This window comes from Microtus ochrogaster, chromosome 16, assembly GCF_000317375.1.
Source record: "Microtus ochrogaster isolate Prairie Vole_2 chromosome 16, MicOch1.0, whole genome shotgun sequence".
In the NCBI taxonomy this organism is placed as follows: domain Eukaryota; kingdom Metazoa; phylum Chordata; class Mammalia; order Rodentia; family Cricetidae; genus Microtus; species Microtus ochrogaster.
The window spans coordinates 23,670,083-23,696,105 of NC_022018.1; the positions used below are offsets into that span (position 1 = coordinate 23,670,083).

Consider the following 26,023-nt stretch of genomic DNA (forward strand, 5'->3'; position numbering starts at 1 on the left):
CCCTGTGATGAACAGCTCTGGGGATAGCTGGAAGATACTGAATGTATTAATATGAGGATCATGTTGAAAATTCTAGCTAGCGGCTGTCTGTTTTGTTTAAATGGCTTGCAGGTATGCAGATGGTGATGCTCTCATAGATGGTGCTGAGTCAGCGGGATAGAACACACCGGGTCAGTTTCACACCAGAGTAGAACCCTTCTCCTAAAAGCTCAAGGGCTCCTATGGAGCAGTGCGTATGTGACTTGCTGGTTAGAGGCCAGTTGGATGGAAATTCGGAGAAAGAAGATCACACACAAGATTGATATTTCACCAAACCATAAATTTAAAATAAACTTCTACAACCACCAAAAAAAAGTTGAAATTTCCCTATTTTGGTCCTACTTCTCAGTTGGAACCCACACATGGCTCCTCACTGCTTCGAAGGAATAGTGTAAACTCTGTGGTTTTTACTCAGGAACTCTGACCCTGACCTAATCCGCATGCCCCCATGGTCTCCCTTAGCACACGTCACACACCTAACCCTCCAGGGACCTTTCGTGCCTTCTGTGGCTTCTTCCTTGGTCCACATTTCCCAGGTCCACAATTACTCATCCAGAGAGCTTCCTGAAGCTTCTGGTTCTCTAGCTGGGAGGAAACGCTTCCTCCTCTGGATTCAGGACTCAGGTACCTCTGTATCTGAGGGCGTCTATGTTGGGTTCCTTAGTTATTTAGGGCTTTGTTGTCTCCTCCGGAAGCATATAACGGAGAATGCTTTAGAGTATACAGAAGACTTGATCCACATGACTTTACCAAGGATGTACACCTCACATAAGAAGACACTGAGAGGGTAGCAGGCTCACACCCAGGCTCTTGGCCCACTCCGCTACCTTTACTGGGAAAGCTTTTACCTCCTGGCTGTCTCCATCTCCATGCAGGATGTCCCATGCAAGTTCGCAGCCCAAACTTGAGAGAAAGCACACTACTTCTACGGAGGACAGACCCACAATCCCAAACTCCTGCAGTCATCCCCTGTGCGATGTCTATCCCTCTGACCTGCTAACTGATAGACTATGGCAAGGTTGATGGGATAGACATGATTTCGTGTGTGTGCTCAGGTTGCACAAAACTGTAGCATCCATCTTGCTAGGAAACTGTCTTTTGTTACCTTCGACGAAGCAAACTTCCCTGCTACAAAATGTTATCTGTAGAGCGCCACACATGGGCAACAGCCAACAAGAAACGGGCCCTCAGTTTGGTAGTCTTTACGGAACTAAATGCCACCCATGATCACAGGAGATTGGAAGTGACACCTTCCCTTGACAAGCCTCAAATGAGACTATAGCCCTGGCTGATCCGTCTCTCTTTTCTCTGTGTGTGCGTGCATGCATGTGTGTGTGTGTATGTGCATGTGTGTGTGTGTGCAGTATGGACGCATACATGCATGATCTGTATATGGAGGTCAGAGAACAACTTCAGAGTTGGTCTGAGGCACCTTCCATCTTTTTGTTTCAGATTGAATCTCTCGCTGGCCTGTACCTTTGTTAGCTGGTGCCCAAGCTTCCAGGATCCCGCCTGTGTCCCTCTGTCATCTAGTTAATTCTGGGACTGCAGGTGTGTAACACTGAGACCTAGATTTACTTTTCTTATGTAGGTTTGGGGGATCTGAACCCAGGTCCCCACACTTCTTTCTTTGTTTTGGTTTCTTTTTTCTTTTCTTTTTTCTTTTTTCTTTGAGACAGAGTGTCTCATGTCTTCCTGGCAGTCCTGGAACTCACTATGTAGAACAGGCCGGCCTTGAACTCACAGAGATTCTCCTGCCTCTGCCTCCTAAAAGTGCTAGGATTTAAGTTGCGCACCACCACGCATGATGCTCCTTACACTTACACAGCTTGTGCTTTGCCGAACGAGCTGTCTCCCTCTCTTCTGGCTAAACATAAATCTTCATGAAACAATGAAGCAGAGGAGGACTGAAGCCGTTTGGGTTCAAGGTTTGCATAAACATAAGAAGAAATCTTAGCTATCTTGACGGTTTCAACCCCTTTTCCACCAACCACCCATTATACAGATATTTGGTTTTTCAAGACAGAATTTCTCTGTGTAACAACTCTAGATATCCTGGAACTTGATCTGTAGACCAGGCTGGCCTCAAACTCACAGAGTTCTGCCTGCCTCTGCCATCCAAGTGCTGGGATTACAGGTGTGCGCCATCACCACCCGGCTGCCACCCATTTTCTTAAATCTCTCTGAAGACTGTTCTATCGCTGGAAGTCGAGTGTTTGGAGACTAAAATGCACATTAGTCCTGCTTTACCAAAACAAACCCAAACTCCTGCAGTCTGATTTTATCCAAGTGGAGGGGTACCGCTCTCACATGTCAACTTCAGTTTGAAGAGAACTACCACCCGACCTCCCTGACTTGAAAAAAAAAACAGCAATTTAATTCATACTTCACTCTCTAACTGATTCAGAACTGGGGAGCTGAGCACGGCAGGACATGAAAGGAAACTGTGTATTGGCAGCATCTTACATCGAGCAAGCGACTCTGCAGGTCTGTTCTGCGCCAGGCATTGTCACCAATAGCAAGTACTTCCCTGTGCAGCCAGAACGGGCTGACATTCCATCCAAGAGACACAGTACACAGAGCCCAGATGGTATGTCATCTTTTCATGAGCCATCATCTGGGACACGAAAAAATAAGCTTTGAGGGCTGAGGAGGTGGCTGGGTTGGCCAAGTTCTTGCTGTGTAAGAATAATGACTTGTGTTTGATCCTCTGAACCCAGGTAAAAAGTAAGGCGTGGTGGAACACGTTTGTAACCCTAGTGTTTAGGCTGGGAAGGTTGAGATGAGTGGATCCCTAGAGACTGCTGGCTGGCCACTCTCACCAGCTGGCAATCTCCAGGTCCTAGTGAGAGACTCTGCCTCAAACACAAGGTGGACAAGGCCTAAAAGCCACCCCCTGAGACTGACCTCTGTTTCCATGCACATGTGCATACACACACATACACACCACACACATGCACACATGACAAAGGGAAACTAAACTTTATGCCTCAAGTGATGAAAGAAAAATCTTTGCAAGATGAAAACTTGCCGTTTTCTTAAATGTTGACAAAATGAAAGTCAACTTCAATAATCAAGTTCAACATGTCAAGACATCATAACCTTGAATTAAGACACATTTGAATATCAAATTGCCCAATGCTTTCTCCTAAATATAAGAATGAAGTATGGCAGTAAGTATATTAATGGACTGGGCCTCTAAAGGCAGCAACACCCAGGGCCTTTGTGAGGATTTCCAGAGAGCCTGGGCTGCCTTAGGTCTCTCCTCATCCCTTCCAGACCAGCTGCAACTGCCCATGATTCCATCATGCGTACAACATTGCTTCAACTTTATATTTAGTTGTTTATTTGCTTATTTGTTTTTTTGTGTGCTTGAACACAAGCACACACACTTGCACAGACACACACACATACACACACACACACACACACACACACACACACACACACACACACCATGGAGTGTGTACAGAGGTCAGAGAATAGCTTCTGGGAGTCGGTTCTCTCTTTCTACCATGTGTGTCTTGGGGCTCAAACTCAGGTTTCCAGGTTAGGGGGTGTCTTAGTTAGTTAGGGTTATATGGGTGTGAAGAGACCCCATGACCACAGCAACTCTTATAAAGGCAAACATAATTAAGGATGACTTCCAGTTCAGAGGTTTAGTTCATTATTGTCATGGTAGCAAACATGGCAGCATACGGTTGGAATGGTAACTGAGATTCCTACATCTGGATCCACAGGCAGCAGGAAGTGACTGTGACCCACTGGCCAGGCCTGAGCTTCTCAGACCTCACAACCCACCCCATAGTGACACACCTCCTCCAACAAGGCCACACCTCCTCCAACAAAGCCACACCTCCAACAAGGCCACAACTCCTCTAACAAGGCCACACCTCCTCCAACAAGGCCACACCCACTCCAATAAGGCCACACCCACTCCAACAAAGCCACAACTCCTCCAGCAAGGCCACACCTACTCCAACAGAGCCACTTCTACTCCAACAAGGCCACACCTACTAGTGTCACTTCCTATGGTCCTATGGAGACCATTTTTATTCAAACTACCATGGGTGAAGCTTCAGATGTTGGTGACCCATGGGTCACACCGACATTACCGTTCTTAGTGAAATGGGTTTCAGAAGAATGAGAGAGAAGGAAGAAAGCTGAATACCAGAAAGGTTCCTGGGAGCACAAAGACAGAATTAAGAGGAATGATCAAGTCCAATGTGTTTTGGCTTTATGTGGGGTTCACTTTACCCTTGACAACTTCAAAGATTGTGGTTTGACATAAACTCTCACATTTGTGAATGGATGTCTGACTCTCGAGTTTCCATTTTCATGTGTTTCTAGTGACTGTCACTGCTCAGAGTCAAGTTATTCTGCAATGGCAGAGAAGTTCATAGAATCCAGGATGTAGGACTAGAAGGACAAGTGGGGGAGTTTATTGGTGGAGCAGCCATGACTTCTTCCTTCTCCTTGCAGCTCTCCCTCCAGCAGGGCCTTGCTGTGGAGCCCAACCTGCTTTGGAATCCTCAATCCTCTTGTCTCAACCTCCTGCATGCAGGATTTACACGCGTGTGCCAGCATGTCCAGCTGTGGCGGCACCTTTGTAGGAAGGGAAACAGTGCTGACGGAGGCTGCCTCCCCTAACATACCCACACAACTGGTGTTGGGAGCAGTGAGATCCCAGATCCTAAATTTCTTGTAATCCCCTGATCTGAGTGCCTACAGCTGCTCTGAGCACGAGACCCTCAGGAGTTCTTGATGGCAGGAGAGTGGTTTCTGGTGGGTTTGGCTGGGCCGTGGCTATCTTTATATAATCTGCCCCTGAACACAATAAAGGGGGCATTCTTGGGGAATTCAAGGATGACCCGTGTCGCTGTCTCTCTGTCTGTGTGTGTTTGTGTATTTTAACCTCCAGCTCCCTTGCACAAAGCTCGTGAACTGGGTGCCAGCGCACAGAGCGCAGACACAGTGTGTGTGTGTGTGTGTGTATACGTGTGTGTGTGTACTTGTGTGTGTGTGTGCGTGTGTGTGTGTGTGTGTGTGTGCGGTGCGCGGCAACTGGGAGCAGCATTCGATCAGAGTTCCTGGCTGCCAGATGGATACTGCCCCCAGATGTCCTTTGGAAAGCAGTGTTCCCTCTGTTCTGCCACTTATGGTCTCCTAGGAGCACAGATCTAGCTCTCAGCTGAGTAGCAGGTTTGCATGTGTCGGGAGGTATAAACTCCAGCAGTTGGGAGCATAACCCTCGTAGTCATGCAGATTCAAAACCATGTGCTGCGAGCAAGAAACTCAGGACCGCGAGGGGTGCACCCACACACTGAGACAATGGGGATGTTCTATTGGGAATTCACCAAGGCCAGCTGGCCTGGGTCTGAAAAGGCCTGGGATAAAACCGGACTAGTTGAACATAGCGGACAATGAGGACTACTGAGAACTCAAGAACAATGGCAATGGGTTTCTGATCCTGCTGCACGTACTGGCTTTGTGGGAGCCTAGGCAGTTTGGATGCTCACCTTACTAGACCTGGATGGAGGTGGGTGGTCCTTGGACTTCCCACAGGTCAGGGAACCCTGATTGCTCTTCGGGCTGACGAGGGAGGGGGACTTGATCGGGGGAGGGGGAGGGAAATGGGAGGTGGTGGCGGGGAGGAGGCAGAAATCTTTAATAAATAAATAAATACACATGAGCATGGGTTCAGAGGAAAACAAAACAAAACAAAACCACGTGCTTGCTCTTTTCATTTCAATACTTTGACTTCTCTGGCCTCATACATAGCATGAGTGAGAAGAATGAATTCGAGAGCCGCCTGGGATGGCTTTGGGCTCTCCTGAAGTCTCTGACTTTCTGTCATTTGCCTGTTTCTATTTTCCAGGGGCCAACTCAGCCTTTGAACAATGCCTTACTTGGGGCTAGTAGAAGTGAATGCCCATTCTGCTGACTGCTAGGGTGTGGCCTGCTGGACTCAGCTCAGCTCAGCTCCCCAGAGGTAAATGGTGCCAAGGCTTTTCAAAAGCGGTCACCATGTGTAGTTATCGGGAAGTTTCCACTCAACATCCTGGTAAAGCGGAACAGATACAAATAAACCGAGAATGATGTTAGCCTTGGGATGGCCTATCCGGCGCCACGGGTGTGTGGCCCATTTCTTGTTGGATTATTTTCTGCCCCAGCGACTACTGATATTTATAGCTGGTCGTCAATTGCACATCAGCTCGCAGGCTGGGGAGCCAGCCGAGAGGCCTGAGGAGTTCACGATTTGACGGAGCAGTGTTTGCTCATATGGAAACGGGCATTTTGTTTTTCATTTGTCAAATGTGTGGGAAGGAAGGGTTTGCTCGCCTCACCAAGGCCTGGGTAATGTCTGCCACCCTCTCTTTCTCGTCAGCGCGATCCAGTACCCACCAGGCAGCAATCTTCTCAGTGGGGGCACCAAAGAGGAACAGACAGTGGCTGGCTAATCCATTTCTTTTGGACTAACTGCCATAGTTAGTCCCTAGATTAAATAGGAATGTCAGCCTGCTGTCCATTGCCTGGTAGTAAAACCCCGACCCGTGCCCCGCGGGCTAACAGATCCAGGATCTCTTGTGAGCTGGGAAAGTCCCTAAGGTAGGAGTATGTCTTCCACTCTCTCGCATGGAGACTGTGTTGCAGAGCAGGATCAGGCTCAGACCATTCCTGGGGACAGTGAGAGAGGAGCACAGATGTATCCCACCAAGCAGGATAATTTCCTGCAGAAGCAGTTCCAAACTGTGCTCAGCCTCTGGTAACAAAGTCAGGCTAGCATCAGGCAGCTGAGCTCCCCAAGAGAGCAAATGTGTGGACTGAGAACCAAACATTTTCCTTTCTGGATTTTGGTCTAATGATCTGGAACATTTCCCATGAGGCAGTGCAGCAGGGGGCTGAAAGTGATGGTGTTAGCAGGCAGACATGTTGGAATCCTCGAACTCCAGTTCCTGATCTCAAAGACCCTCGTGAGATGGGGTCACTGTGGTACCTACTCCCGGGGCCCTAAAGAGGGCCATGTGAGATCAGTCAGAGATACTTAGCACGTTCCAGGTTTGCAGGAGATGGCAGCTCAGATTGTTTTCTGTTCACAGGGCACTCTTAGAACACACTCTCTTCTGCCATCTAAACCCTGAGAAAGAAATAACCATGAATCCCAAGAGAAGCCTGTAGCAATGATATCTGGGGATGTCCATACCACAAACACTTTTACCCCAGCAACTAGAGTAGAAACCAAAGGTTAGAACCACACAAATCAATCTCTGTGCCTGTCTCTCTGTGTCTTCCTCCCTCCCTCTCTCTTTTCCTTTCTTTCCCCCTCTCTCTGGTGCTGGGGATAAAACCCCAGATCTAATGCATTCTAGACTAGAGTTTACCACCAAGCTACTTCTTTGCCTTTTAAGTGTTTGAGTCGGTGTCTTGGCTAAGTTATGCAGCCTGGCCTTGAACGTGTGATCCTCCTGCCTCAGATTACTGAGCAGGTGTGATTACAGGAATGTGCCATTGTGCTTTGTTCTTTTCTACTCTTTGGGACAAAAACTGAGGGTATAGCTCAGTGGCAGAGCACTTGCCTGGTGCACACGAGGCTCTGAGTTCAATCCCTAACACTGGTAAGAAGGAAGGCGGGCCGGGGAGGACAGACAGACAGAAAGACAGACACTGATTTATGATCAAGTTTACAGATAAAGAAATTTTGAACACTTCTTAGGCTGCATTAGATCAGAAGCCAAAATATATGACTAGGTCAAAACATTAGTTCAACCGGAGAACTCATTGATGGGCGTCAGTCTGGGGTTTTTACCAGAAACTGAGCATCACTCAGAACTGGGGATGCAGCGACTCACTGGGTAGGAGCTGCTCTGTGTCCTCTCTGGATTAACAGTTACCGGAGGGAAAGGATGTTCTCAAGAAGACACGTGGCTCTTGCTACATGCCCATCAGAGTGGACAGAGAGAATGTTCACTTTTCTCTTTTCTTAGCTTGGAGTAGGTTAGAAATGAATGACCCAGCTCTATAAATACTTAATTTATTCAGATCACATATGATTATTCCAAAGCCACAGGCATGATTATTTCCTGATAGAATCAAGAATATTTTCATTGTGGAGATGATCTCATGGAGATTTGAAATGCTCAGCTTGTCATGAAGAGACCAGAATGAACTCTGCCTTAAGGGAGCTACAGAAGAGTGGGGTGGCAGGCCTCTCCGGACGGTCACCTGTGTGCAGGTGGCACGCCACTCCGGGAGCTGCAGGCTTCCTGTCCCAGCCAGCACTCCCAGCTCACTAACCTGGCCCACTGACCTAGAACTCCATTTACTCCGCTTTATCCACATCCCACGGAATCGTGAATTTTAATATAGACCACACACTGGGAAACCTGGCTGTCCTCTCTTACAGCCAAGAGCGTGACTGGGTTGAGAAGGTGAGGGCTGGGCGGCTTCCTAGCACTGGCTGCTGGCCCAGCCTTGCTCATGCTGACTCAGTGTGACCAGATGGGCTTTCTCTTCTGGATGAAGGCCTCAATTCCCTCCTGCCCATCCTTCAGGGCCAGGTTGTCCACCATGGCCTGGGAGGTGAGGTAGTACGCTGTTGTAAGGTCTTGGGACAGCTGTTTGTAAAAGGTGGCCTTGCCCAGCGCCACCACGGAGCGACTCAAAGAGGCGATCTTCTTTGCTATTCTCATGGTCTCTTCCTCCAGCTGCCCCTCGGGCACCACTTTGCTGATGAGGCCATGGCGTACCGCCTCCTGAGCAGAAATGGGCTCCCCAGTGAAGAGCATCTCCAGGGCCACCTGTGAGAAGGGCAAGGGAGGTCAATAAGGCACCGTTCCTATCCCATGGCTTCCTCAGCCCCCAGCCCTGTTTCCCTGTACTGAGACAGTCATTCTCTGGATTTACCCACACGCCTCAGGCCAGATATCTGCCTCCCCAAATGACATGTCACTATCACCCCTTGATGTTGTCAACACCCCTAACTCCCCGCCAGGGAGAAGATCAGATTGATCCAAGAGTCAGGAAAATAAAAGTAGCCTGGAATGGGTGGAGTCTCCCTCTGTGTCCTCTTGTTGCTCCACAGATTTGATCGGGAGGCCCTGGCAACCCAGGAGATCCCTTCCATCCACCCCTTTAAAGGCCCCGTGAAGAAAGACAGCCTATCTGTTGAGCCCCACTGTGATTGCTGCTGGAATAACCAGTACAGGGGCCACTTCCCACAAGGACACATGCCCATGGGTCCCTTTACCTCATCAGGACCCCAGAGACACGAAGGGACTTAAATACCCTCAAGGACCAGATAGAGAGTCTAGCACGAGTGGCTTCCAGGTGTCCCTGCACCTGCATAGATCAGAATGGTCATGTGCATGAGAAGACCATGTGCTGTGGCATTCTGGGGTTCCCTGCTTATCTTTTGGGTGGGCCCCATGTCTGTCCAGACTGACTGCTAGCACAAAGTGCCATAAACCGTATAGCTTAGAAGGAACAGAAATGCCTCACACTCTGAGGTTGGAAAGCCCAAGTTTAGGGCATCAGCAGAATTAGTGTCCAGAGAGAACCCGCTTCCAGGTTCAGAGATGGAAATGTCACTGTGTCCTTACACGGGAAGGAAACGGGTGAGCCAGCAACCCGCACTCCTTTTCTATGGGCACCAATCCCAATGTGAGAGCCCGACCCTTGACCTAATGGTCACTTCCCCAGGACTCACTCTGCGACTGTCACATTGGTGATGTCAACATCTGAACTTGGGGGACACCACATCCCGGCTATAACAATGGTATCTGTCTCCCAGAGACTATGGATGGCAGGCTGAGGAGCTGCCGTGAGGAAGAGAAAGTGAGCTGGGGACGGTGGGCACAGGTGACACACTGGATTACCGGCCTCATCTCACTGGGAACCTGAGAAAAGTCACTAAGATTCGTAGGTGCTTTTAATTGTGTTTCTTAAATTATGTTGGGCATATGTGTCACTGTAAACAGTGTGTCAGGAGTCTCTGGGGCTCTGGTCTGAGTGAGGATCTAACTCTTTCCAGCGTCTAAATCCCACCCTGAGTTAGACTGGCGGAAAGCCAGGGTGTGCAAGCACACCGTCAGGTGGGTAGCTGCACGGCAGCAGGGCTTTCTCCTGTGGTGAAGGGATTGGGGCTGGGAAAGGACTCATATTTCCTCCACCTCTCCTGGGATACCCACCGCCTGAGGCACTGGCTCTGAGTGTATGGCCAGCTCTGGCTGGGGAAGGGACCAGCTGGAACCGGCAGGGCATTTATATGGCACAATGAACATGCATTATTTAATTCAGGCAAAAAGAGAAAGACTTTAAAAATAAGGTGAATAATTCATGACGTGGCACAGTAGGCTCGACTCTATGACTTTTTTGCCCAGCAGACTTCACTTTCCAACACAGTGGAGCAGTTTCCTAAAGTGTCCAGCAGAGGGAACTAGAGTCCAACACATGCTGTCCTAACCTCTGTGGACAGGGCAGAGACTTTCTATACAGGGCAGTTTGCAAAAGCTTTGCCAGTTTCTATGTGGATAAACACAGGGACAGTCACCCACCTACTACTAGGACATGCATGGGCATAAGCATAGTGTGTTGTTCAGTCTTCTTCTGGGGTCCGAACATGAAGAGAGACCAGAGATCTGAGTAGGGCATGACTCTGCATGCACACTTGTGTGTGTGTGTGTGTGTGTGTGTGTGTGTTCATTTGAGTGGATGCATGTGTGCATGTGGGTTCAGAGGTCAGAAGTCAACCTTGGATGTTGTTTTTCGGGAGTTGCTCTTGTTTTTTGAGACAGAGCCCTCAGTGGAGAGAAGTTGCTGGTTGCTTCCACTGGCCGGCGGTGAGTCCCAGGGCTCCTCCTATGTCTGCCTCCCCAGCTCTGGAGTTCCAAGTGCAAGACACCAGGCCTGGCTTTGATCTGTGGGTTCTGGGATTTAACTCAGGTCCTCGCTCTTGAACAGTGGGCACTTTGCTGACTGTGCTTTCTCCCCAGCCCCAGGCCAGATTATCCTGACAAAAATATCTTTGGGATGGAAAAAGCAATCCTGGTTCTCACAATGTCCCTGCCCCCTCGTCTGTCACTCTGGTTATTGTGCAATGTTGTTCCGAGAATTATGCTTCCAGGGAACTTAAGGGATATTTTGGCTGCATTTTTCCTGTTTTAAAAATCAAATGTAAAGTTTGATAAGCATGATACAGTGTGAAGTTTCTAGGAATTTTGATAAGCCCTGATTTAGAAGGCTTTCCTGATAACAGGACTGATTTAAAGGCTTCAAATGCCTCCCCCATGGAACCTTCCGGGAAGTCACATGTTGGAAGAGAATAAACCAGCATAATAACTTCTTGCTATGAAAGGCTTCCTGGTTTTTCCTGCAGTTACAAGACAGTCTGTGAGTCTGACAAGAGATTTGTAAAATATTTTGATTAAATGTCTGGGAACAAAGCAATGACCTATGAAATATTCACTAAATAAACATGGATACACTTAAGGCAAATCTATCTAGAATAATAAAAACATCCCCCTTTCGGACGACACTCGAGCCAGCCTTCGCCTCTTGCAGCATGCAGGGGTTGTAGGTAACCACACAATCTCCCTACAGGCACACGTTTCTGTAAAGTAACCAGAAGAGATGTGGAGGACGCAACCCTCCCTGGGATGTCTTAGCTCGACTGCGAGATCCCTTCGGGTCTCATTTCTTTTGTGCCTCAGGCAGCTGAGCCACTGTTAATTTTCGTTGCTGTTTCCGAAACAGATAGCCCGTTCTAGGGAGCAGCTCTCTTCCTCACTCGCTGCAGACATGATTCTGTCCCTCCTTCTCCAGGTTCCCTGCTGAGGAGAACAGGCGCCTTGTTCTCCTCTTTGGGGATGCTTGCTAAATGCTATTCTGTGAGGCTGGAAGAAAGCTTCACAGGGCAATGGACTTGACTGTCATTTGTAGGGACAAGACAGCTCTGACACACACTCCCCTGGGCGGAGTCACAGAGCGTGAACAGGACAGTCCTCGTCTAACCACTGTAAACCAGCAACTTTACATCCTTCCTGGACTGAAAAAGGTTGTCAAGAAGTCATTAGCCAGAGAGTCAGCCTCGGCCCCTGGACACTGGTGCTGGGTCAGCAGGCTGTTTGCTGCGACTCCTGGGCAGCCACTTAGGGTAACAAAACTGCTTCAGTTGCATTTCAATACGATTTCACAAAGGCTGTGGTTTCTTGAAGATGAAAAACCTAACAGTCATACTGAGGGGCTTGTAAGATTGAAATGTGGCAAATTCACAGGTTGATACCTGGTGTTTGATGCTACAGAGGAGCAGGCAGCGAGCTCTTCTCTCCATGGCTCAGAAGGAACACTGGAGACCTTCAGGCAGAATGTCTGATATAGAACATAGAAAACACTGTGTGTGTGTGTGTGTGTGTGTGTGTGTGTGTGTGTGTGTGTGTGTGTATGTGTAAAAGCCAACAAGGCTAACTTCTGGTGGTGTTTCTCAAGTACAATGTATCTGTTTGTTTGTGTAGAGGGGACAAGGTCTCCCTGGCCTGGAGCTCACCCAGTAGCCTAGGCTGGCTAGCCAGCAAGCTCCAGGGATCTGCCTGTGTCTGCCTTCCCAGCACCAGGATTACAACTGAACACCACTACACCTAGCTTTTTTACATGGAATCTGGGGATTGAATTTAGGTCTTCACGCTTGTGTGGCAAGCATCTCCCCAACCCCTCAGGGGTACTTTTCCTAAGCTAACTCTGCAAACTGTGAGTACAGAGGGGCAGTTCAGTTACCTTTCTGGGCACGGCTCTCCCCAGGGCAACTGCGGGGGTGGAGCAGAAAAGTCCGACATTCACCCCAGGAGTGGCAAAAGAGGACTTGTCACTTGCCACAGCAATGTCACAGCTGGCAACAAGCTGGCAGCCGGCGGCTGTGGCCAAGCCATTGACCATGGCAATGATGGGGACCGGGTGGTTCCGAATCAGCATCATGACCTGTAGGACAAACACACCCATTTCATTTCCATGAAGAGCTGTGTTCCTGCCGCGTTACATGACTGACTCCACAGAGCGTGTTTCTCGTGCACTAGTTCATGGGAGTCTCTGGAAAAGCACGAACCCTCAGCTTGCACTGCGTCTCCATGATGAAATAGACTTGGAGAGTTTGGTTTTTTGTTTTTTTTTTTTTTGGAGAAAACATAACAAGGACATGAAGCTGAATGGGTAAGGGGTCATTGACCTAAGGCGTGGTGGCTCACCATCTCCTTGTGCCTCCTGCCTCCCCAACACCCCGACAGAGAACTGTGGGGTTTTGTTTCTGGGGAGCAAGAAAACCCCTCCACCAACTGTCAGCTCTCTGCACCTCTGGGCAGCCCTGGTGTTAAAAGTCTGAAATTGGCATTTGGTGTCTGCTTGGAGAATTAAGGGGGAAGGGGACTTGAAGGCAATTTCCTTAGTAATTACTTCTCAAATTACCCTGCTGCACAGCGTCCTCTCTCAATGCCATCAAAGTGGGGGAGGGGGCACCCTACTGTCATAAAAATAAGCAAAATTCCTGAGACAGAGCCCTTGGCTCAGAGAGGAGAGACAAAGTCACGTTCGTGTGACCCCCGCCACATAAACGGTCAGAGCTCTAACATATTTGAAGCTTATTTTTTCATGACACTCTAAACAGATTGTGTTGTCATGGCAACTTCGATTTCTAAATTATTGCTCTTTGAACCTTGGCAAGTTGGGAGGGGAAGATAGGAACGACATCTGGGCTTTTCCCCAAGGCAGTAGCTGAAAGAAAAACGACCTTCACAGATTTGAAGAGTTTTGCCTGCAAAACTTGTCTTTTATATTCATAAGCATTTGGTGTTTGTCATCTTCCCCACCCTAAATAACCAGCTATATAGTCAGGCACGACACAACGATGTTTCTGGTCAAGTTCAAACTGTATATGAGGGTGGTCTGAGAAGGTTGTGATGGCAGAGTAAGTGCTTGCCTCACAAGAGTAAGGTCCTGGTTCAATCCCTTGTAACACACACACACACACACACACACACACACACACACACACACACACACACAGAGCCTGGCATGAGAGCCCATCTGTATAACCCCAGCACCAGGAAGGCAGAGACAGGAGGATCCCTGGCCATCACTGACCAGATGGTCTACCCTAATGGTGAGCTCCAGGCCCAGGAGAGATGCTGTCTCAAAATGGGGGCTAGAGTTCCTGAGGATGGCATCGAGATTATGACAGGACTGATAATTCCCACCATCTAAGTGACCACCCAGCCTAACATTACAGGACAGCGTTGAGCGTGAGGAGGCGTGGCTCCAAGAGGTGCAAAGGTGGAGCGGATGCTGAAGTGCAATGCATCACTCAGTGATGTGAACACTGTGCTGCAGGGGTTTCTCTGTGTGGTCTTGGCTGTTCTGGAACTCACTATGTAGACCAGGCTGGCCTCAAATTTACAGAGCTCCACTTGTCTCTGCCTCCTGAGTGCTGGGAATAAAAGCATGCACCACCATGCCCTGCCCCAAGCTGCCAAATCTTAAATTTGAATCTCAGAACTCAATTTTAAAGATATAAATTCTTTGCCTCAGTTATTTCTTTATGATGATATGAAGCTGACGTACAGTGGCTGTGAACACTGAGCCACTTTGGAAACGCAGCAGTTTGTTTCTAAGGAGGAAAACAGAACATCTATGTGGTTTAGGGCTTGCGTAGCGATATGGAGCAAGCCCGTTAGGATGCAGTCTGTCTCCCACTTCCTGAGAGCTCTGAACAGACCACATGGCCCTTCAGTTTTCACAGAACTAACTGTGGTGTAATATCAGCTCTAATCTAAAACAACACGACGGTTACATACATTAGCAAACCTACCTGGCTTACTAACCATCCAGTTATAATCATGTAACATACACAACTGTATACTATAATCATACCTATATAAGAGCATTCAAACAATTATGTACTTAGGAAAAAAAAATCACTAAAAGTGAATATGGCAAAAGACAACACTCTTCTTTGGGCTGGTGGTTATAATATGGTAAGAGTATCTTTTGTTTTTTAAATTAAAAAATCTTCTATAATACATACTTATTTTTATCAATCAAAATATCTTAAATCAAATCAGAGGGCAGTTTATAAAAGACAAAGGGAACTTAGATTTAAAAAGAAAGTCAGGATAATCAAACCCATGGGAGTCAAGAACTGACACCATCTTTCCAATCTTCCTGAGCTAAGTACGGTTTTGAGTTCCGCCTACTCCAGAAGGGGCGTCCACTGCGCCCTGCCCTAGCCTCAAGGGAAGAAAAACTGAGGGACCGCATGGTTTGCTTTTTTTCTCCCCACATTCTTTTCTAAAACAATCCACTCCCGTTTTATTGGTGAGGAGTTGGGAGAAAGGAAGACTCTTCAGGGAAAGACACCAGTTGTCAAAGTGTTGGAAGAAGAAAGACAAGAAAGCATCCTCCAGGCCACCATGTCAGTGCCCAGGAAGTCACTGAGGCTCATCCGCAACTAATTCTTCACATTCTTGTTGGCTGTCCTCCTCCCGGTTGGTAAACACTGGCTGTCAGCAGAACTTGTGGTGTAACAAATGCACTCCAGCTTGGAGAGGCTAAGCGGAGGCAGATCTCTCTCTGCCTCTTAATCCACCTACCTGTGCACGGACCTTCGCTCGCTCTGCTCTAGTCTGCTCTGTCACACTAGGAAGCGAAGGTCTGAGTATCACAGAATTGGTGCCAAGGGAGAGCGCTCAGGGCAAGAGCGCTGGCACAGCCTCTAAAGGCTTGAGCTGCTCTTCCCGTGTTCGGTTCCCAGCAATAATACTGGCTCACACTACCCATAACTCCACTTCCAGGGGATCAAAAGCCTCTGGTTTCTGTGGGCACATGCCCCCTCCACACACATATACATATTAAAAATAATAAAGAGAAATATTCAAAGGGACCAGTATCCTTGCATTCTTTTTTTAATATTTATTTATTTATTATGTATACAATATTCTGTCTGTGTGTATGTCTGCAGGCCAGAAGAGGGTACCAGACCCCATTACAGATGGTTGTGAGCCACCATGTGGTTGCTGGGAATTGAACTCAGGACCTTTGGAAGAGCAGGCAATGCTCTTAACCTCTGAGCCATCTCTCCAGCCCTCCTTGCATTCTTGTTTGATGTTTAGGACTAAGTCCTATTTATTCACTGAGTCTTTTCTGATGAGCTGGAGGCATGAACGGGTTAGAAGCTTCCAAGAAACCAGGCCTTTACCTCCTGAAGAACCCCAGAGTGCCACACAGCCCTCTGCTAACCTGTTCAGGTCTCTGTCCATCCAGATACTGCAGCAGACTGATAAAAAGCAGGTGCTCTCGGGAAGTTAAAAGGGAGACACTAGTTTCTTTAGATATTTTTCTATTTTAGCCAAATATACTGGGAATTGGTAGAAAATGATTTTTTTTTCAGTGTGGTGAATTGAACTCAGGATCTTCTACATGCTAGGTAGATATTCTACTACTGAATTCCATCCCTAGTGGGAAACGATTTTGAAAGCATCAAACACTGGCAAACCTAATAGGATAGTGTGCAAACATTGCTAATGTAGGAAACAAAAGATGCAAACCTTTTTGTTCTGTCAGGTAAGTGATGCACACTTATAATCCCAGTGCCTGGGTGGTACAGGCAGGAAGATCAGGAGGTCACACTAGACTTGGCGGTACAGCAACTTCAAGGCCAGCTTGAGCTACTTGAGGCCCTGTTTCTAAAACAATCAGCACCCTGCGTCCAAGCTCTACTTTGTCTCTGTTCCTCCATAAAACTGAAAAAGAATCCCTTTTCCTTTGGTCTTCCCATAAAATGAGAAAATCATGATCTGATCTGCTTACGGGCTTTTTGAATGGTCAAGGAAACAACCTGTGCTCAAGAATGTACCTGAGAGGCAGGGGAGATGGGTCAGCCAGGACTAAGTCCTGAGCAACGCACCTAAATGCCCTGCAATCCCAGTGCTGGGGAGGTAGAGACCGGAGGATGCTGGATGCTCACTGCCCAGCCAGACTAGCCTAACCCTTGAGCTTTAGCTTCATTGAGAGACCAATCTCAAAACACAAGCAATTCAGGAAGGTGTGCGTGCACGCACACACACACACACACACACACACGCACGCACGCACGCACACACACACACACACATGCAGGGGCTGGAGGAGGCTGGCGTCCTGCTCTATCGGTCTATCCACTCCCCCAAGACAGAGCCTCTCACTGAACCCCCAGCTCACTGGTCTTTGGCTACTCTAGCAGCAGCAAACCCTGAGGAGTCTCCTCTGTTGGCAGATGTGTGAGGCCACGACCAGTTTTTCACATGGATGCTGGGAATCCAAATGCAGGCTCTCATGATCGCACAGCAAATGCTCTCACCGCTGAGCCGTCTCTCTGGCCCCTACGGTCACTTCTTAAAAGTCTAAACCAGTGGCTCTCAACCTTCCTTGTGCTGTGACTCTTCAATGCAGTTCCTCATGTTGTGGTGACACCAATCAAAAAATAATTTTTGTTTCTACTTCATGATTGTATTTTTGTAAGTTATGAATCGTAATGTAAATGCTTGATATGCAGGATATCTGTGATATCTGTAAAAGAATCATTTGACTCTCAAAGGGTTCATGACCCACGGTCGGTAACTGCAGGTAGAAACCAAACAATTGCTTGGATGAAGAACTCACCAATAACTACAGAGCTTTTGATGGCCATTCCCTAGAGCAGCCCCATCTGAAACTAGAAGACTGCTTCAGTGTTTAACACAATGGTGGTTCCCGTGCTTGCGATGCCGGCTGGCTCTTTGCTTACCTCAGAACAGGTCTGAAACACTTCAGTGTGGTAATCACGGCCTCGCGCACCTGTCAGCTCCTTCAAATCATGCCCAGAGGAAAACACGGGGCCCTCAGCTGTGAGCGTTTCCAATTGAGAAAAGAAAAAAAGTCAACAATCAGAGGTGGCAAAATGGCAAATGCAACGGCACGAGGAGACTCCGGGATCAGCGATTTTTATGAAGCTCTGTCTGGTCTGATGACTTTATTTTTGCGCTCAGTCTGCCTAAGTGTATCGACTTGTGTGGGTCCTTTGGACTCTGTCACGCTTTCAGCAATGCCCCCATCATCCAGGTAGGTCAGAGTGTGAAGAGAAACATGGGAGCCACCTGGCTCTAGCTCTTGATTTTACAGAAAGGAGCTGAGGCTGTGGCTCCCGTCATTATCCCTAACAACAAAATGTCGCTCCGCTGATAAGCTGAGAACATTTCCTCCCATTTCCCGTGTGACAGGCAATGTTATTCTGTTTTCACAAGCGAGAAAGTGGTGTCGCTCAGACATTAGCAGCCTTTTTGCTGTGTCCAGCTTACGCGGCATGTGCCTGCTGCAAGTGAGTAATTCCAACTTCTTTTCCCTTCATTGTATGAAACAACTGAAAATTCCTATTTGGTCATTGCTAAGAAGGTTGCTCGGAGTATCTCAGGATACAGGGATGCTGAAACAAACAAAGCTTCAGCAAACAGGATGTGTTATATTTTTCTGGGGGTGCGCAAAGGCGCCGGTGTGATTTTTATCATGGCGTTGCAGTATGTACAAAGTGGTGATTTTATTCACTTTTAATTATGTGTATGTGTCTGTGTGGGTATGTGCATGTGAGCACAGGTGCCTTTGGGGTCAGAGGTATTGGATTTCCAGCACTTGGGGCTATGGGGTGGTTGTGAGCCACCCAACATGAGCGCTGGGAACCAAACTCAGGCCTTCTGCTGGAGCAGTAATTGCTTTAACATGGTTGGCCACCCCTCCGAATTTCTAGTAGAGAGAGGAGCTAGCGAAATGGTTCAGCAATTGAGATCTCTATCTCCTCTTCCACAGGACCTGGGTTTGAATCTCAGCACCCACATGGCGGCTCACAACCATTTGTCAGGCCCGTTCTGGGGACTCTGACGCCCTCTTCTGGCCTCTGCAGGCCCCAGGCATGCAAGAGGTGCACGGACACACACACAGGCAAAGCAACCACGCATGTTAAAAAATAAACCCTACTGGCAAAAGGAATGGAAGAAATGGACAAAACATGGCGTACTTTCTGGCACCATTAAAGACGACACTACAGATATAGGCATGAGTAAGATTCAGCAAACAGAAGAGAAAAACCAACTGGCTGTCCCGACAGCCCACCTGCTAGCTGCCATGATTTATGGAAGGGATTAGTGATTAAAGCCATCTTATAAGGTCCATAAACAAACTGAGCTTTTTAATTTAAAATTCTGTTTTAATATTTTTGTGTGGTTCTGAGGATTGCGCGTGCTAGCAAGTGCTCTATCACTGAGCTGCGTTCCGACCCTGATTCTTTGATCTTGTGTGCATATGTGTTCATATGTGGAGGGGCACATATGTGCATATTCATGTGGAGTCAGAGCACAGCCTCAGGTGCCATTGCTCAGGTACCTCCCATTTTCCCTTTTAGATAGGTTCTCTCATTGGCCTGGACCTTCTTCACGAAGTAGGCTAGACTATGGTTAGCGAGCTCTAGGGTGTCACCTGCCTTTGTCTTCCACTGCTCGCCCCCCGCCCCATGTCTGGGATTATAGGCTTGCAGTACCAAACTCAGCTTTTTATGTGGGCATGGCGCTTGTGAGGCTAAGGGCTTACCAGCTGAGCCATCTCCTCAGCTGCCAGACTGTCTGATTTTGACAAGGAGAAGTCGTGATTTCACTGAGCAAAGGCCTTTGCTACAGTCCCCACAGCTAACGAGGACCAAGCCCAGAGTATCACAGAAGTTTTCACTTCTTCAAAAAGGGTCAGAGCCATTCTCCAGTGAGGCGAGGAGAGGGAGTCCCAGCTCACCAGCACGTTTTGAGAAACCGCACGCGGGCACCGCGGTCCACTGACGACAGGCGTCAGAGAAATACCTGCAATTATAATGACTTTCAGGTCTTTGCTCTCGGCTTCGTGAAGAATGTCACTTCGGAGAGATTTCAGCATTGCCAGCGACAGCGCATTCCTCTTCTTGGGATTGCTTAAGACAATGTTCCTGTGAAAAGCATGTGATATTCCCGGGGTCATGAACCAGTCAAAACAAGCGAGGACCCCTGCAATTCCTTTCTAATTTAGGAGCAATTTTTAAACCCAAGAATAGAGAATCGCCAGGGCTTAGTGCCAATTTAGAGGGCCTGTCAGCCCTCTGGAGTGACAGCTGAGTCAAAACAAGGGGAAAAGATGACCCGGAAGGTAGGCTACCCTTTTCTCTCCGCTCCCTTGATTTGTTTTTGCTCTCTCTGTTTTCCCTCTCCCCACATGGACCTCCAGAAACATGACTGCCACCTGCACAGCAAGGGTGAGTCACAACAGTCCCCAAATCATCTCTGCCCACAGAGGATGTGAGATTCAGGTGACAGTGGCGGGGCTAGGCGAATCCAACGAACAGGCTCCACCTGCAACTTGCTTCCTCTTTAGCATGAGGAGCCAAGGACGAAAGTCCCCCCCTCCCGTTTCCTCCCACCCATCCCTGAGAAAAGGCAGGGGAGCCTGGCTGCCAGTGTGCATGTACCGCGGCATTTGTAAGGGTTTCCAGTGGGGTAAGTCTGCAGGACAACTCGTGCAGTCTGAGAACAGATGCTACACAGAGAGCAGACGGACAGACCCATACAACAGACAAAGCATCTTGCGAAGAGCCGGCACCCAAAGGGCCTTTTTGCTATTTTAAACTCGCCCACATTCAGAATAAAACAACCTGTATTGTCATCTCCCCGCCTTACGTAGAAATGTCTTATTTTTGCGGTCCTAAGAAACGGGCAGTGAACCAAACCAGATTCTCATTACAAGCGTTTTATTTCCCATCAGCCTCCGCCCACACATGCTCTAAGCCTTCTTCATTCTTTTCTGAATATGGTGTTTTATTGGTACACGGTCAATCGGATGCTCCAGAAATAACATGTAAGGAGAACTTTTTTTAAAAAACAACTTTGGCAACTGAATTGATCTCAGCACATTAAGAATAATCATTCCTTTTGGGATATCACTTTAATTTTGCTGCAGCTCCCAGGTAGCTGTGGGATTGTTGATTTCTCATAAACATCCTCTCTCCTAAGTATAGGAATGACATGCAGCTGATCGGCTGCTACATAGACACCTTTCTCTGTGCAAGCCGTGGAAACAGCTTGTAACCTTTCGGTAGACTTTTGACTGTACTCATGGTGGCAAACATAAAAACGCTGTCAAGGCTGGGAGATGGCTCAGTTCTTGCTTTGCAAGTGTGAGAACCCGAGTTCCATTTCTAGAGCTATCTTTTCTTTTTAATGAATAATAAAAGGTTTATTTATTTAAGGAAAAACTTACAGATCACTGTCCTAGATAACAGTCACTTTTTTTCTTTCTTTCTGATGATGGGGCGTTGTGACCTGTACTTTGCATCCTAATGTTGGGTAGGTGGAGACAGACTTTGGAAACCCGTTCTAAAAGAAAAGGTGAGCAGTATGGGAGGTAGCATGATGCTCAAGTTGGTCTTCTGGCTTCTCCATACACATGCAACTGCACACACATGGACACGAGAGTACACGCACATACACAAAAGCTGCTACCCTGGCATTGACATCAGCTGAAAGTAAATTCTAAGGCCTTGGGCAAAATTGCACAAAAAGATTCCAGCCCAGATGGAACCTTGCTGCTTGGTGTACGTTTCATGTGCATCCCCTTCATCCTTCCAGACACACTGTCAGACAGTTCTCATTTTAAGCCACGCCAGACGTCTTTTCCCACCAGCCCATGGACACCCTTCTCAGCGGTCATCTCCTGACTGTCAGGACCAGATGCGCGGGCCACCCACACTACTGCCCCCCCCCTTTGGAAACATCTTCTCTGGGGAGCAATTCTTTCTTCTCTAGTCCTTCTTGCCTTCTTTTACGGGGGCTCCTGGACTCTGGCAGGAGACACTCTGTTCCATCCTATGTCCTCTCTTTGTTCCGAGCACGCTGCCCAGGCGACTTTGCTGGTGGCCATGACATCGGCTGCCCTCTCTATGCTGACATTGGCCCTGGTTCCAGCCTCTCTCCAAAGCTCTGTATCTGTATGTTTGCTGTGATGCTCACTGGACTGCTCCACCGAGATGTACATTGGGCCTTTTCCTCTCCCAACTCAGGCCTCTCTGAGCTACTGCTCAGTCTCCCAAGCTAGAGCCTGAAGGTCATTTTACATTGCTATGCTGCGCTCCCTTATTTCACAGGACACGAAACCTCCTCAACCCCTCATTAGTTTCAGCTCTCCCAGTGGCTATTTCAGTTCCAAGTGTGGAATGCCTTAAGCCGAGAGCTTCAGCAACACCCCTCCTCCCCTGCCGCCACCGCCAAGGAGAAATGTCTTTCTGATGAGGTTTCTCGCAAAGTGACATGTGTGCAGGTAAGATCTGTCCCTTTAAATGTTCCAACGAGCTATCTAATATCATCAAGATAAAATACCAGTTAGTTTTTCATGGCTAACTCTACTGAATGTAGCGGACTGGAGTGGTCCCACAGGCCCACTCTACCATGGTGGTGTATGAGTGGCAACAACTCAGGAGGCGGAGGGATTTCTTCCAGGCGCCTGGCTCCTCTGCCTCCTGACAGCCATCTCAGCACCTGACTCCTGTCTGTCATGCGGGGTGTCACTGTGTGATTAGACACAACACTCATTTCGTAGCTGGCCCTCATGGTACGGCAGCCTTATTGCTCTGAGGCACAGCTTTGAAAGGGAACCCTTGAGGTGACTGAGTTGCACAAACTTAGTGCTTAGCATTGTGCTGTGGGAGCACATTCTGCTCCTTCAGCCAATAGCCTTACAAGACACCAGCCCACGTGGGCGCACTCTCTGATACTATACAAGCAGCTGTGAAGCATGCATCTCTCTCTCCACCTTCCTTCTCCCAGCATTCAGTCCAGTTTCCCCTGCCTACCTCAGTTCTGTCCTATCAACAGGACAAGGCAGTTTCTTTATTCATTAACCAACACATAGACAGAAGGACCTCCCGTACCAGCTTAGTACTGCTCTAACGCTTGACTGGGGGCTCTTAACACATGATTCCTTTGATTTACGGCCAGTTGGTCTCATTTCCCCCTTCCAATTCTCGATTCATGTTTAATTTTGAATGACTCAGTCTCATATCTTTTGCCGGAATTTTTTTTTATCAGATTTGACCAGACTTCATTTTTTTGGGGTTGGGGGGAGGTGATTGGTCTCCCTATGTAGTCCAGGTTGGCCTTGAACTTGCTGTGCAGTCCTGGTGGGCTTGGAATTCAGGATCATCCTGCTTCAGCCTTCACAATGGTGGGATTACAAGCCTATGATGCCACACCCAGATTATATATTTTCAGTAGCACAGCTGTTCCTTAAAATTGGAAAGAAAGGCCCCTGTGTGGGGCCTGCAGTTCAGGGCCAACCCCTGGCTTTCTCTGGGAGTGTCCCTATCTCTGTTGATGAGCAAGGAGTTCACAGGGAATAGAATTACCCTACTTAAAATACACTTTAGTTAACTGAGCACCCAAAATGCCTCCCTGTGGTGGCCACCCACAGTTGTCTGTAGGGAGTTAGGGGACAGACAGATATGGGCACTTCATGTCAGCATCTACAGACCTGTGTGCTAAGCCCTTTAAGGCAGGAGGGGTAGAGAGTTATAGACGAAGGGATGATGTGGAAAAAGCTGAAGGCCAGAGACTGGCTCTCCATCCTTTTGGGGGAGAACCTAATGGTTTGGGTGAGGATTAAAAAGTTAGGCATGGTCTTCTAGGATTGAGAAGGGCTGTTTATTGGAGTTGGAGAAGATAACAAACAGCTCCATCTGTAACTCTTGAGCATGGACACCCATTTCCTTTCCTAACCTTATCCTGGCCAGGCAAATGGTCAGGACTGAAAGGGTCCTCGTTACTCTATGGTCCAGGTTGGGCACTGATTTATTTCTAAGGTCTTTAGGCTCATTGCGCAAAAGGGCAGAGAGTAGGGTGCTGTGCCCTTTATCCTACTTAATGACCTGCCCCCACCCCGCACTTCCGTCTGGCCTGCGCTAACCCAGGAACCTGCTGAAGTCTGTAAGGACCATGGATCTCTTTTGTGATGGGTTTTCTTGGAGGCCATGGAAACAGTGGGTAGGGTGCTTGTGCTGCCCACACCAGCAGAAATGCTCAGAAGTGACTGGGCGACTGTGCCCGGTAGGCCTGAGGGTTCAGGGGGCCACCAGGCAGTCTCACTTACAACCCTCACATGTACATCGTACTAGCGTGCTCAGGGCAGGGACACCTGTAATCGCGGTATGCAAGGATTCCTCCACCAAACATTTCGTCTTTCCGAGATGAAATCTGACAGAGAAGCAGTGGCTGCTAACTCAGGGTTAGTGGCGGCGAGGCCTGTTTATCCCGAGTCCTGGTGCCCAGCTCCAGGGAGAGAGCCCTGGCAGGGTCCTCAGGCTGACCTGATTCCGTCCTGCTGTCGCATGCTAGTGGGCCGTGGCTCCGACTCCGGCCGTGCTGTAACTGCTGACGCCGGGCTGCAGAAGCCGGCGGAGAGAGGGGCCCACCGATTGCGCCAGAGCCAGCTGGTCCCCTTCACCCCAAAGGCCCGTCGGCCGGCGACCAGGGCCATTGCAGCGAAGAAGCAGCGAGGTCGACAGTGCAAGCGGCCTAGGCCTCTGGTTTTCCTGGTTTGGATCCGACAGCTCAGAGCCTCGCCCCAGGCCCCGCCCACAAAGTCCGGCTCTGTGTCCATCTCCTGGAGCCTGCCCCCTGGGGCCCCGCCCCTCCCCTGGGGCCCCGCCCCCAACGGGGGGGGGGAGGGAGGGGCACGGGTCCTGCCCACCTGAATAGGTCACGGCCTGAAATTAGGCCAGTTCCTGCGGTTTGTTTGGTTTAGTGCGGCTGTGAAAGAGTTTAAGGGAGGGGAGAACTGGGTTGGCTCGTTCCTTTCTGTACTGACACCAGGAATGTGCCGGATGTTGTGAAATGAGTGTCAGCAGGTGCTGAGTGGCAGGAGCTGTGGTACATGTGGCTACGCTCACGCCTCCCACAGGAAACACTCTCAGTTCCTTGTGGGTGAGCCTGGATCACAAAGACTATTTAGCCCACTAGAATTTTGAATGTTTTGCATTTTCTTCCCGTGCAGATGTGGGAGACCCATATTTATGACTTGGGCTTTCCACATTTATCCAGGGAAAGCCGGGACTCCTTTTCAGGATCCCAGTGGTGAGATGAGAGACACATCCAGCCGTGGAAGGCTTTAAGCAGAGGGAGACTACTCTTTTTGCATGCTAGTAGTTCTTGCAAATGTGGGTGTTTGTGGGAGACACAGAAGAAATAACCTCAGCTCTTGGGATTGTGTTGTTTCTAGGGGGAGGTCTATTTGTGAGCGTCTACACCCTTTCCACGGGTTCTGCAGGGATAACAGTATGCAAAATGCATCCTTTAAGTCTCAGAAAGTAAACGAAATTTACAAGTGTCAGAAAGTTCCTGATACTGATAAGATCCACAGGGCCCCCCCTCCACGTTTTTTATACGTAGTAACAGCTGTTGGACAAAATAGGCTGTTCTATAAGCCTATCTACCTGCAAGACATTCAAGGAGCCCCAGAGATGCAGCCTTCTGTGAGCCTGTGCTGGTGAGGGATTTTAATCGATGCAGCTGCCTTTGAGTTATCTGTGCTCTTGCAAGTAGTCCCTCACCCCTACTTCTGTAGGGAACTTCAGTAGACTTACTGGTTCCCTAAGCTAGCCCAGGTTAGAATTGTTTCTTTGGTCTGTCTTGTTTGTGTCTCCCTAGGAAAAGACACACGGGGGCTATTAGTGAAACACAATAGCTTAACTTGAGTGAAGCCCTCACTCTTGGCTTCATTACTGGACAAAACACTTAATGTATTAGACGATGTTTTGAAATATCATTTAAGATTCCTCTACCACTATTTCTCTCTCTCTCTCTCTCTCTCTCTCTCTCTCTCTCTCTCTCTCTCTCTCTTTCTCTCTCCCTCTCTCTCTCTGACATTTGCTGTATTCCGA

The 26,023-nt window shown here is 48.5% G+C and overlaps 1 protein-coding gene across 1 annotated transcript; it reads right to left on the bottom strand.

The window, feature by feature from the left end:
- Positions 1–8,057: 8,057 nt before the first annotated feature.
- On the bottom strand, positions 8,058–24,760 carry Echdc3 (enoyl-CoA hydratase domain containing 3). The gene is made up of 5 exons (XM_005354866.3): positions 24,452–24,760; positions 19,929–20,050; positions 17,840–17,937; positions 12,808–13,008; positions 8,058–8,837 (listed from the first exon to the last, which is right to left on the bottom strand). Exons 1-5 carry the CDS (start codon positions 24,742–24,744, stop codon positions 8,526–8,528), a joined length of 1,026 nt encoding a protein of 341 aa, XP_005354923.2. The 5' UTR covers positions 24,745–24,760; the 3' UTR covers positions 8,058–8,525.
- Between the last annotated feature and the right edge of the window lie 1,263 nt (positions 24,761–26,023).

Excerpts from the sequence above, each read along its gene's own strand:
- Echdc3 (XM_005354866.3), bottom strand. The coding sequence starts at position 24,744 with ATGGACACAGAGCCGGACTTTGTGGGCGGGGCCTGGGGCGAGGCTCTG. Across the intron at positions 17,938-19,928 it reads GAAAGTCATTATAATTGCAG|CTGAGGGCCCCGTGTTTTCC; the intron begins GTATTTCTCTGA and ends AAACGCTCACAG. Across the intron at positions 8,838-12,807 it reads GGAGAGCCGTGCCCAGAAAG|GTGGCCCTGGAGATGCTCTT; the intron begins GTAACTGAACTG and ends CCCTTCTCACAG.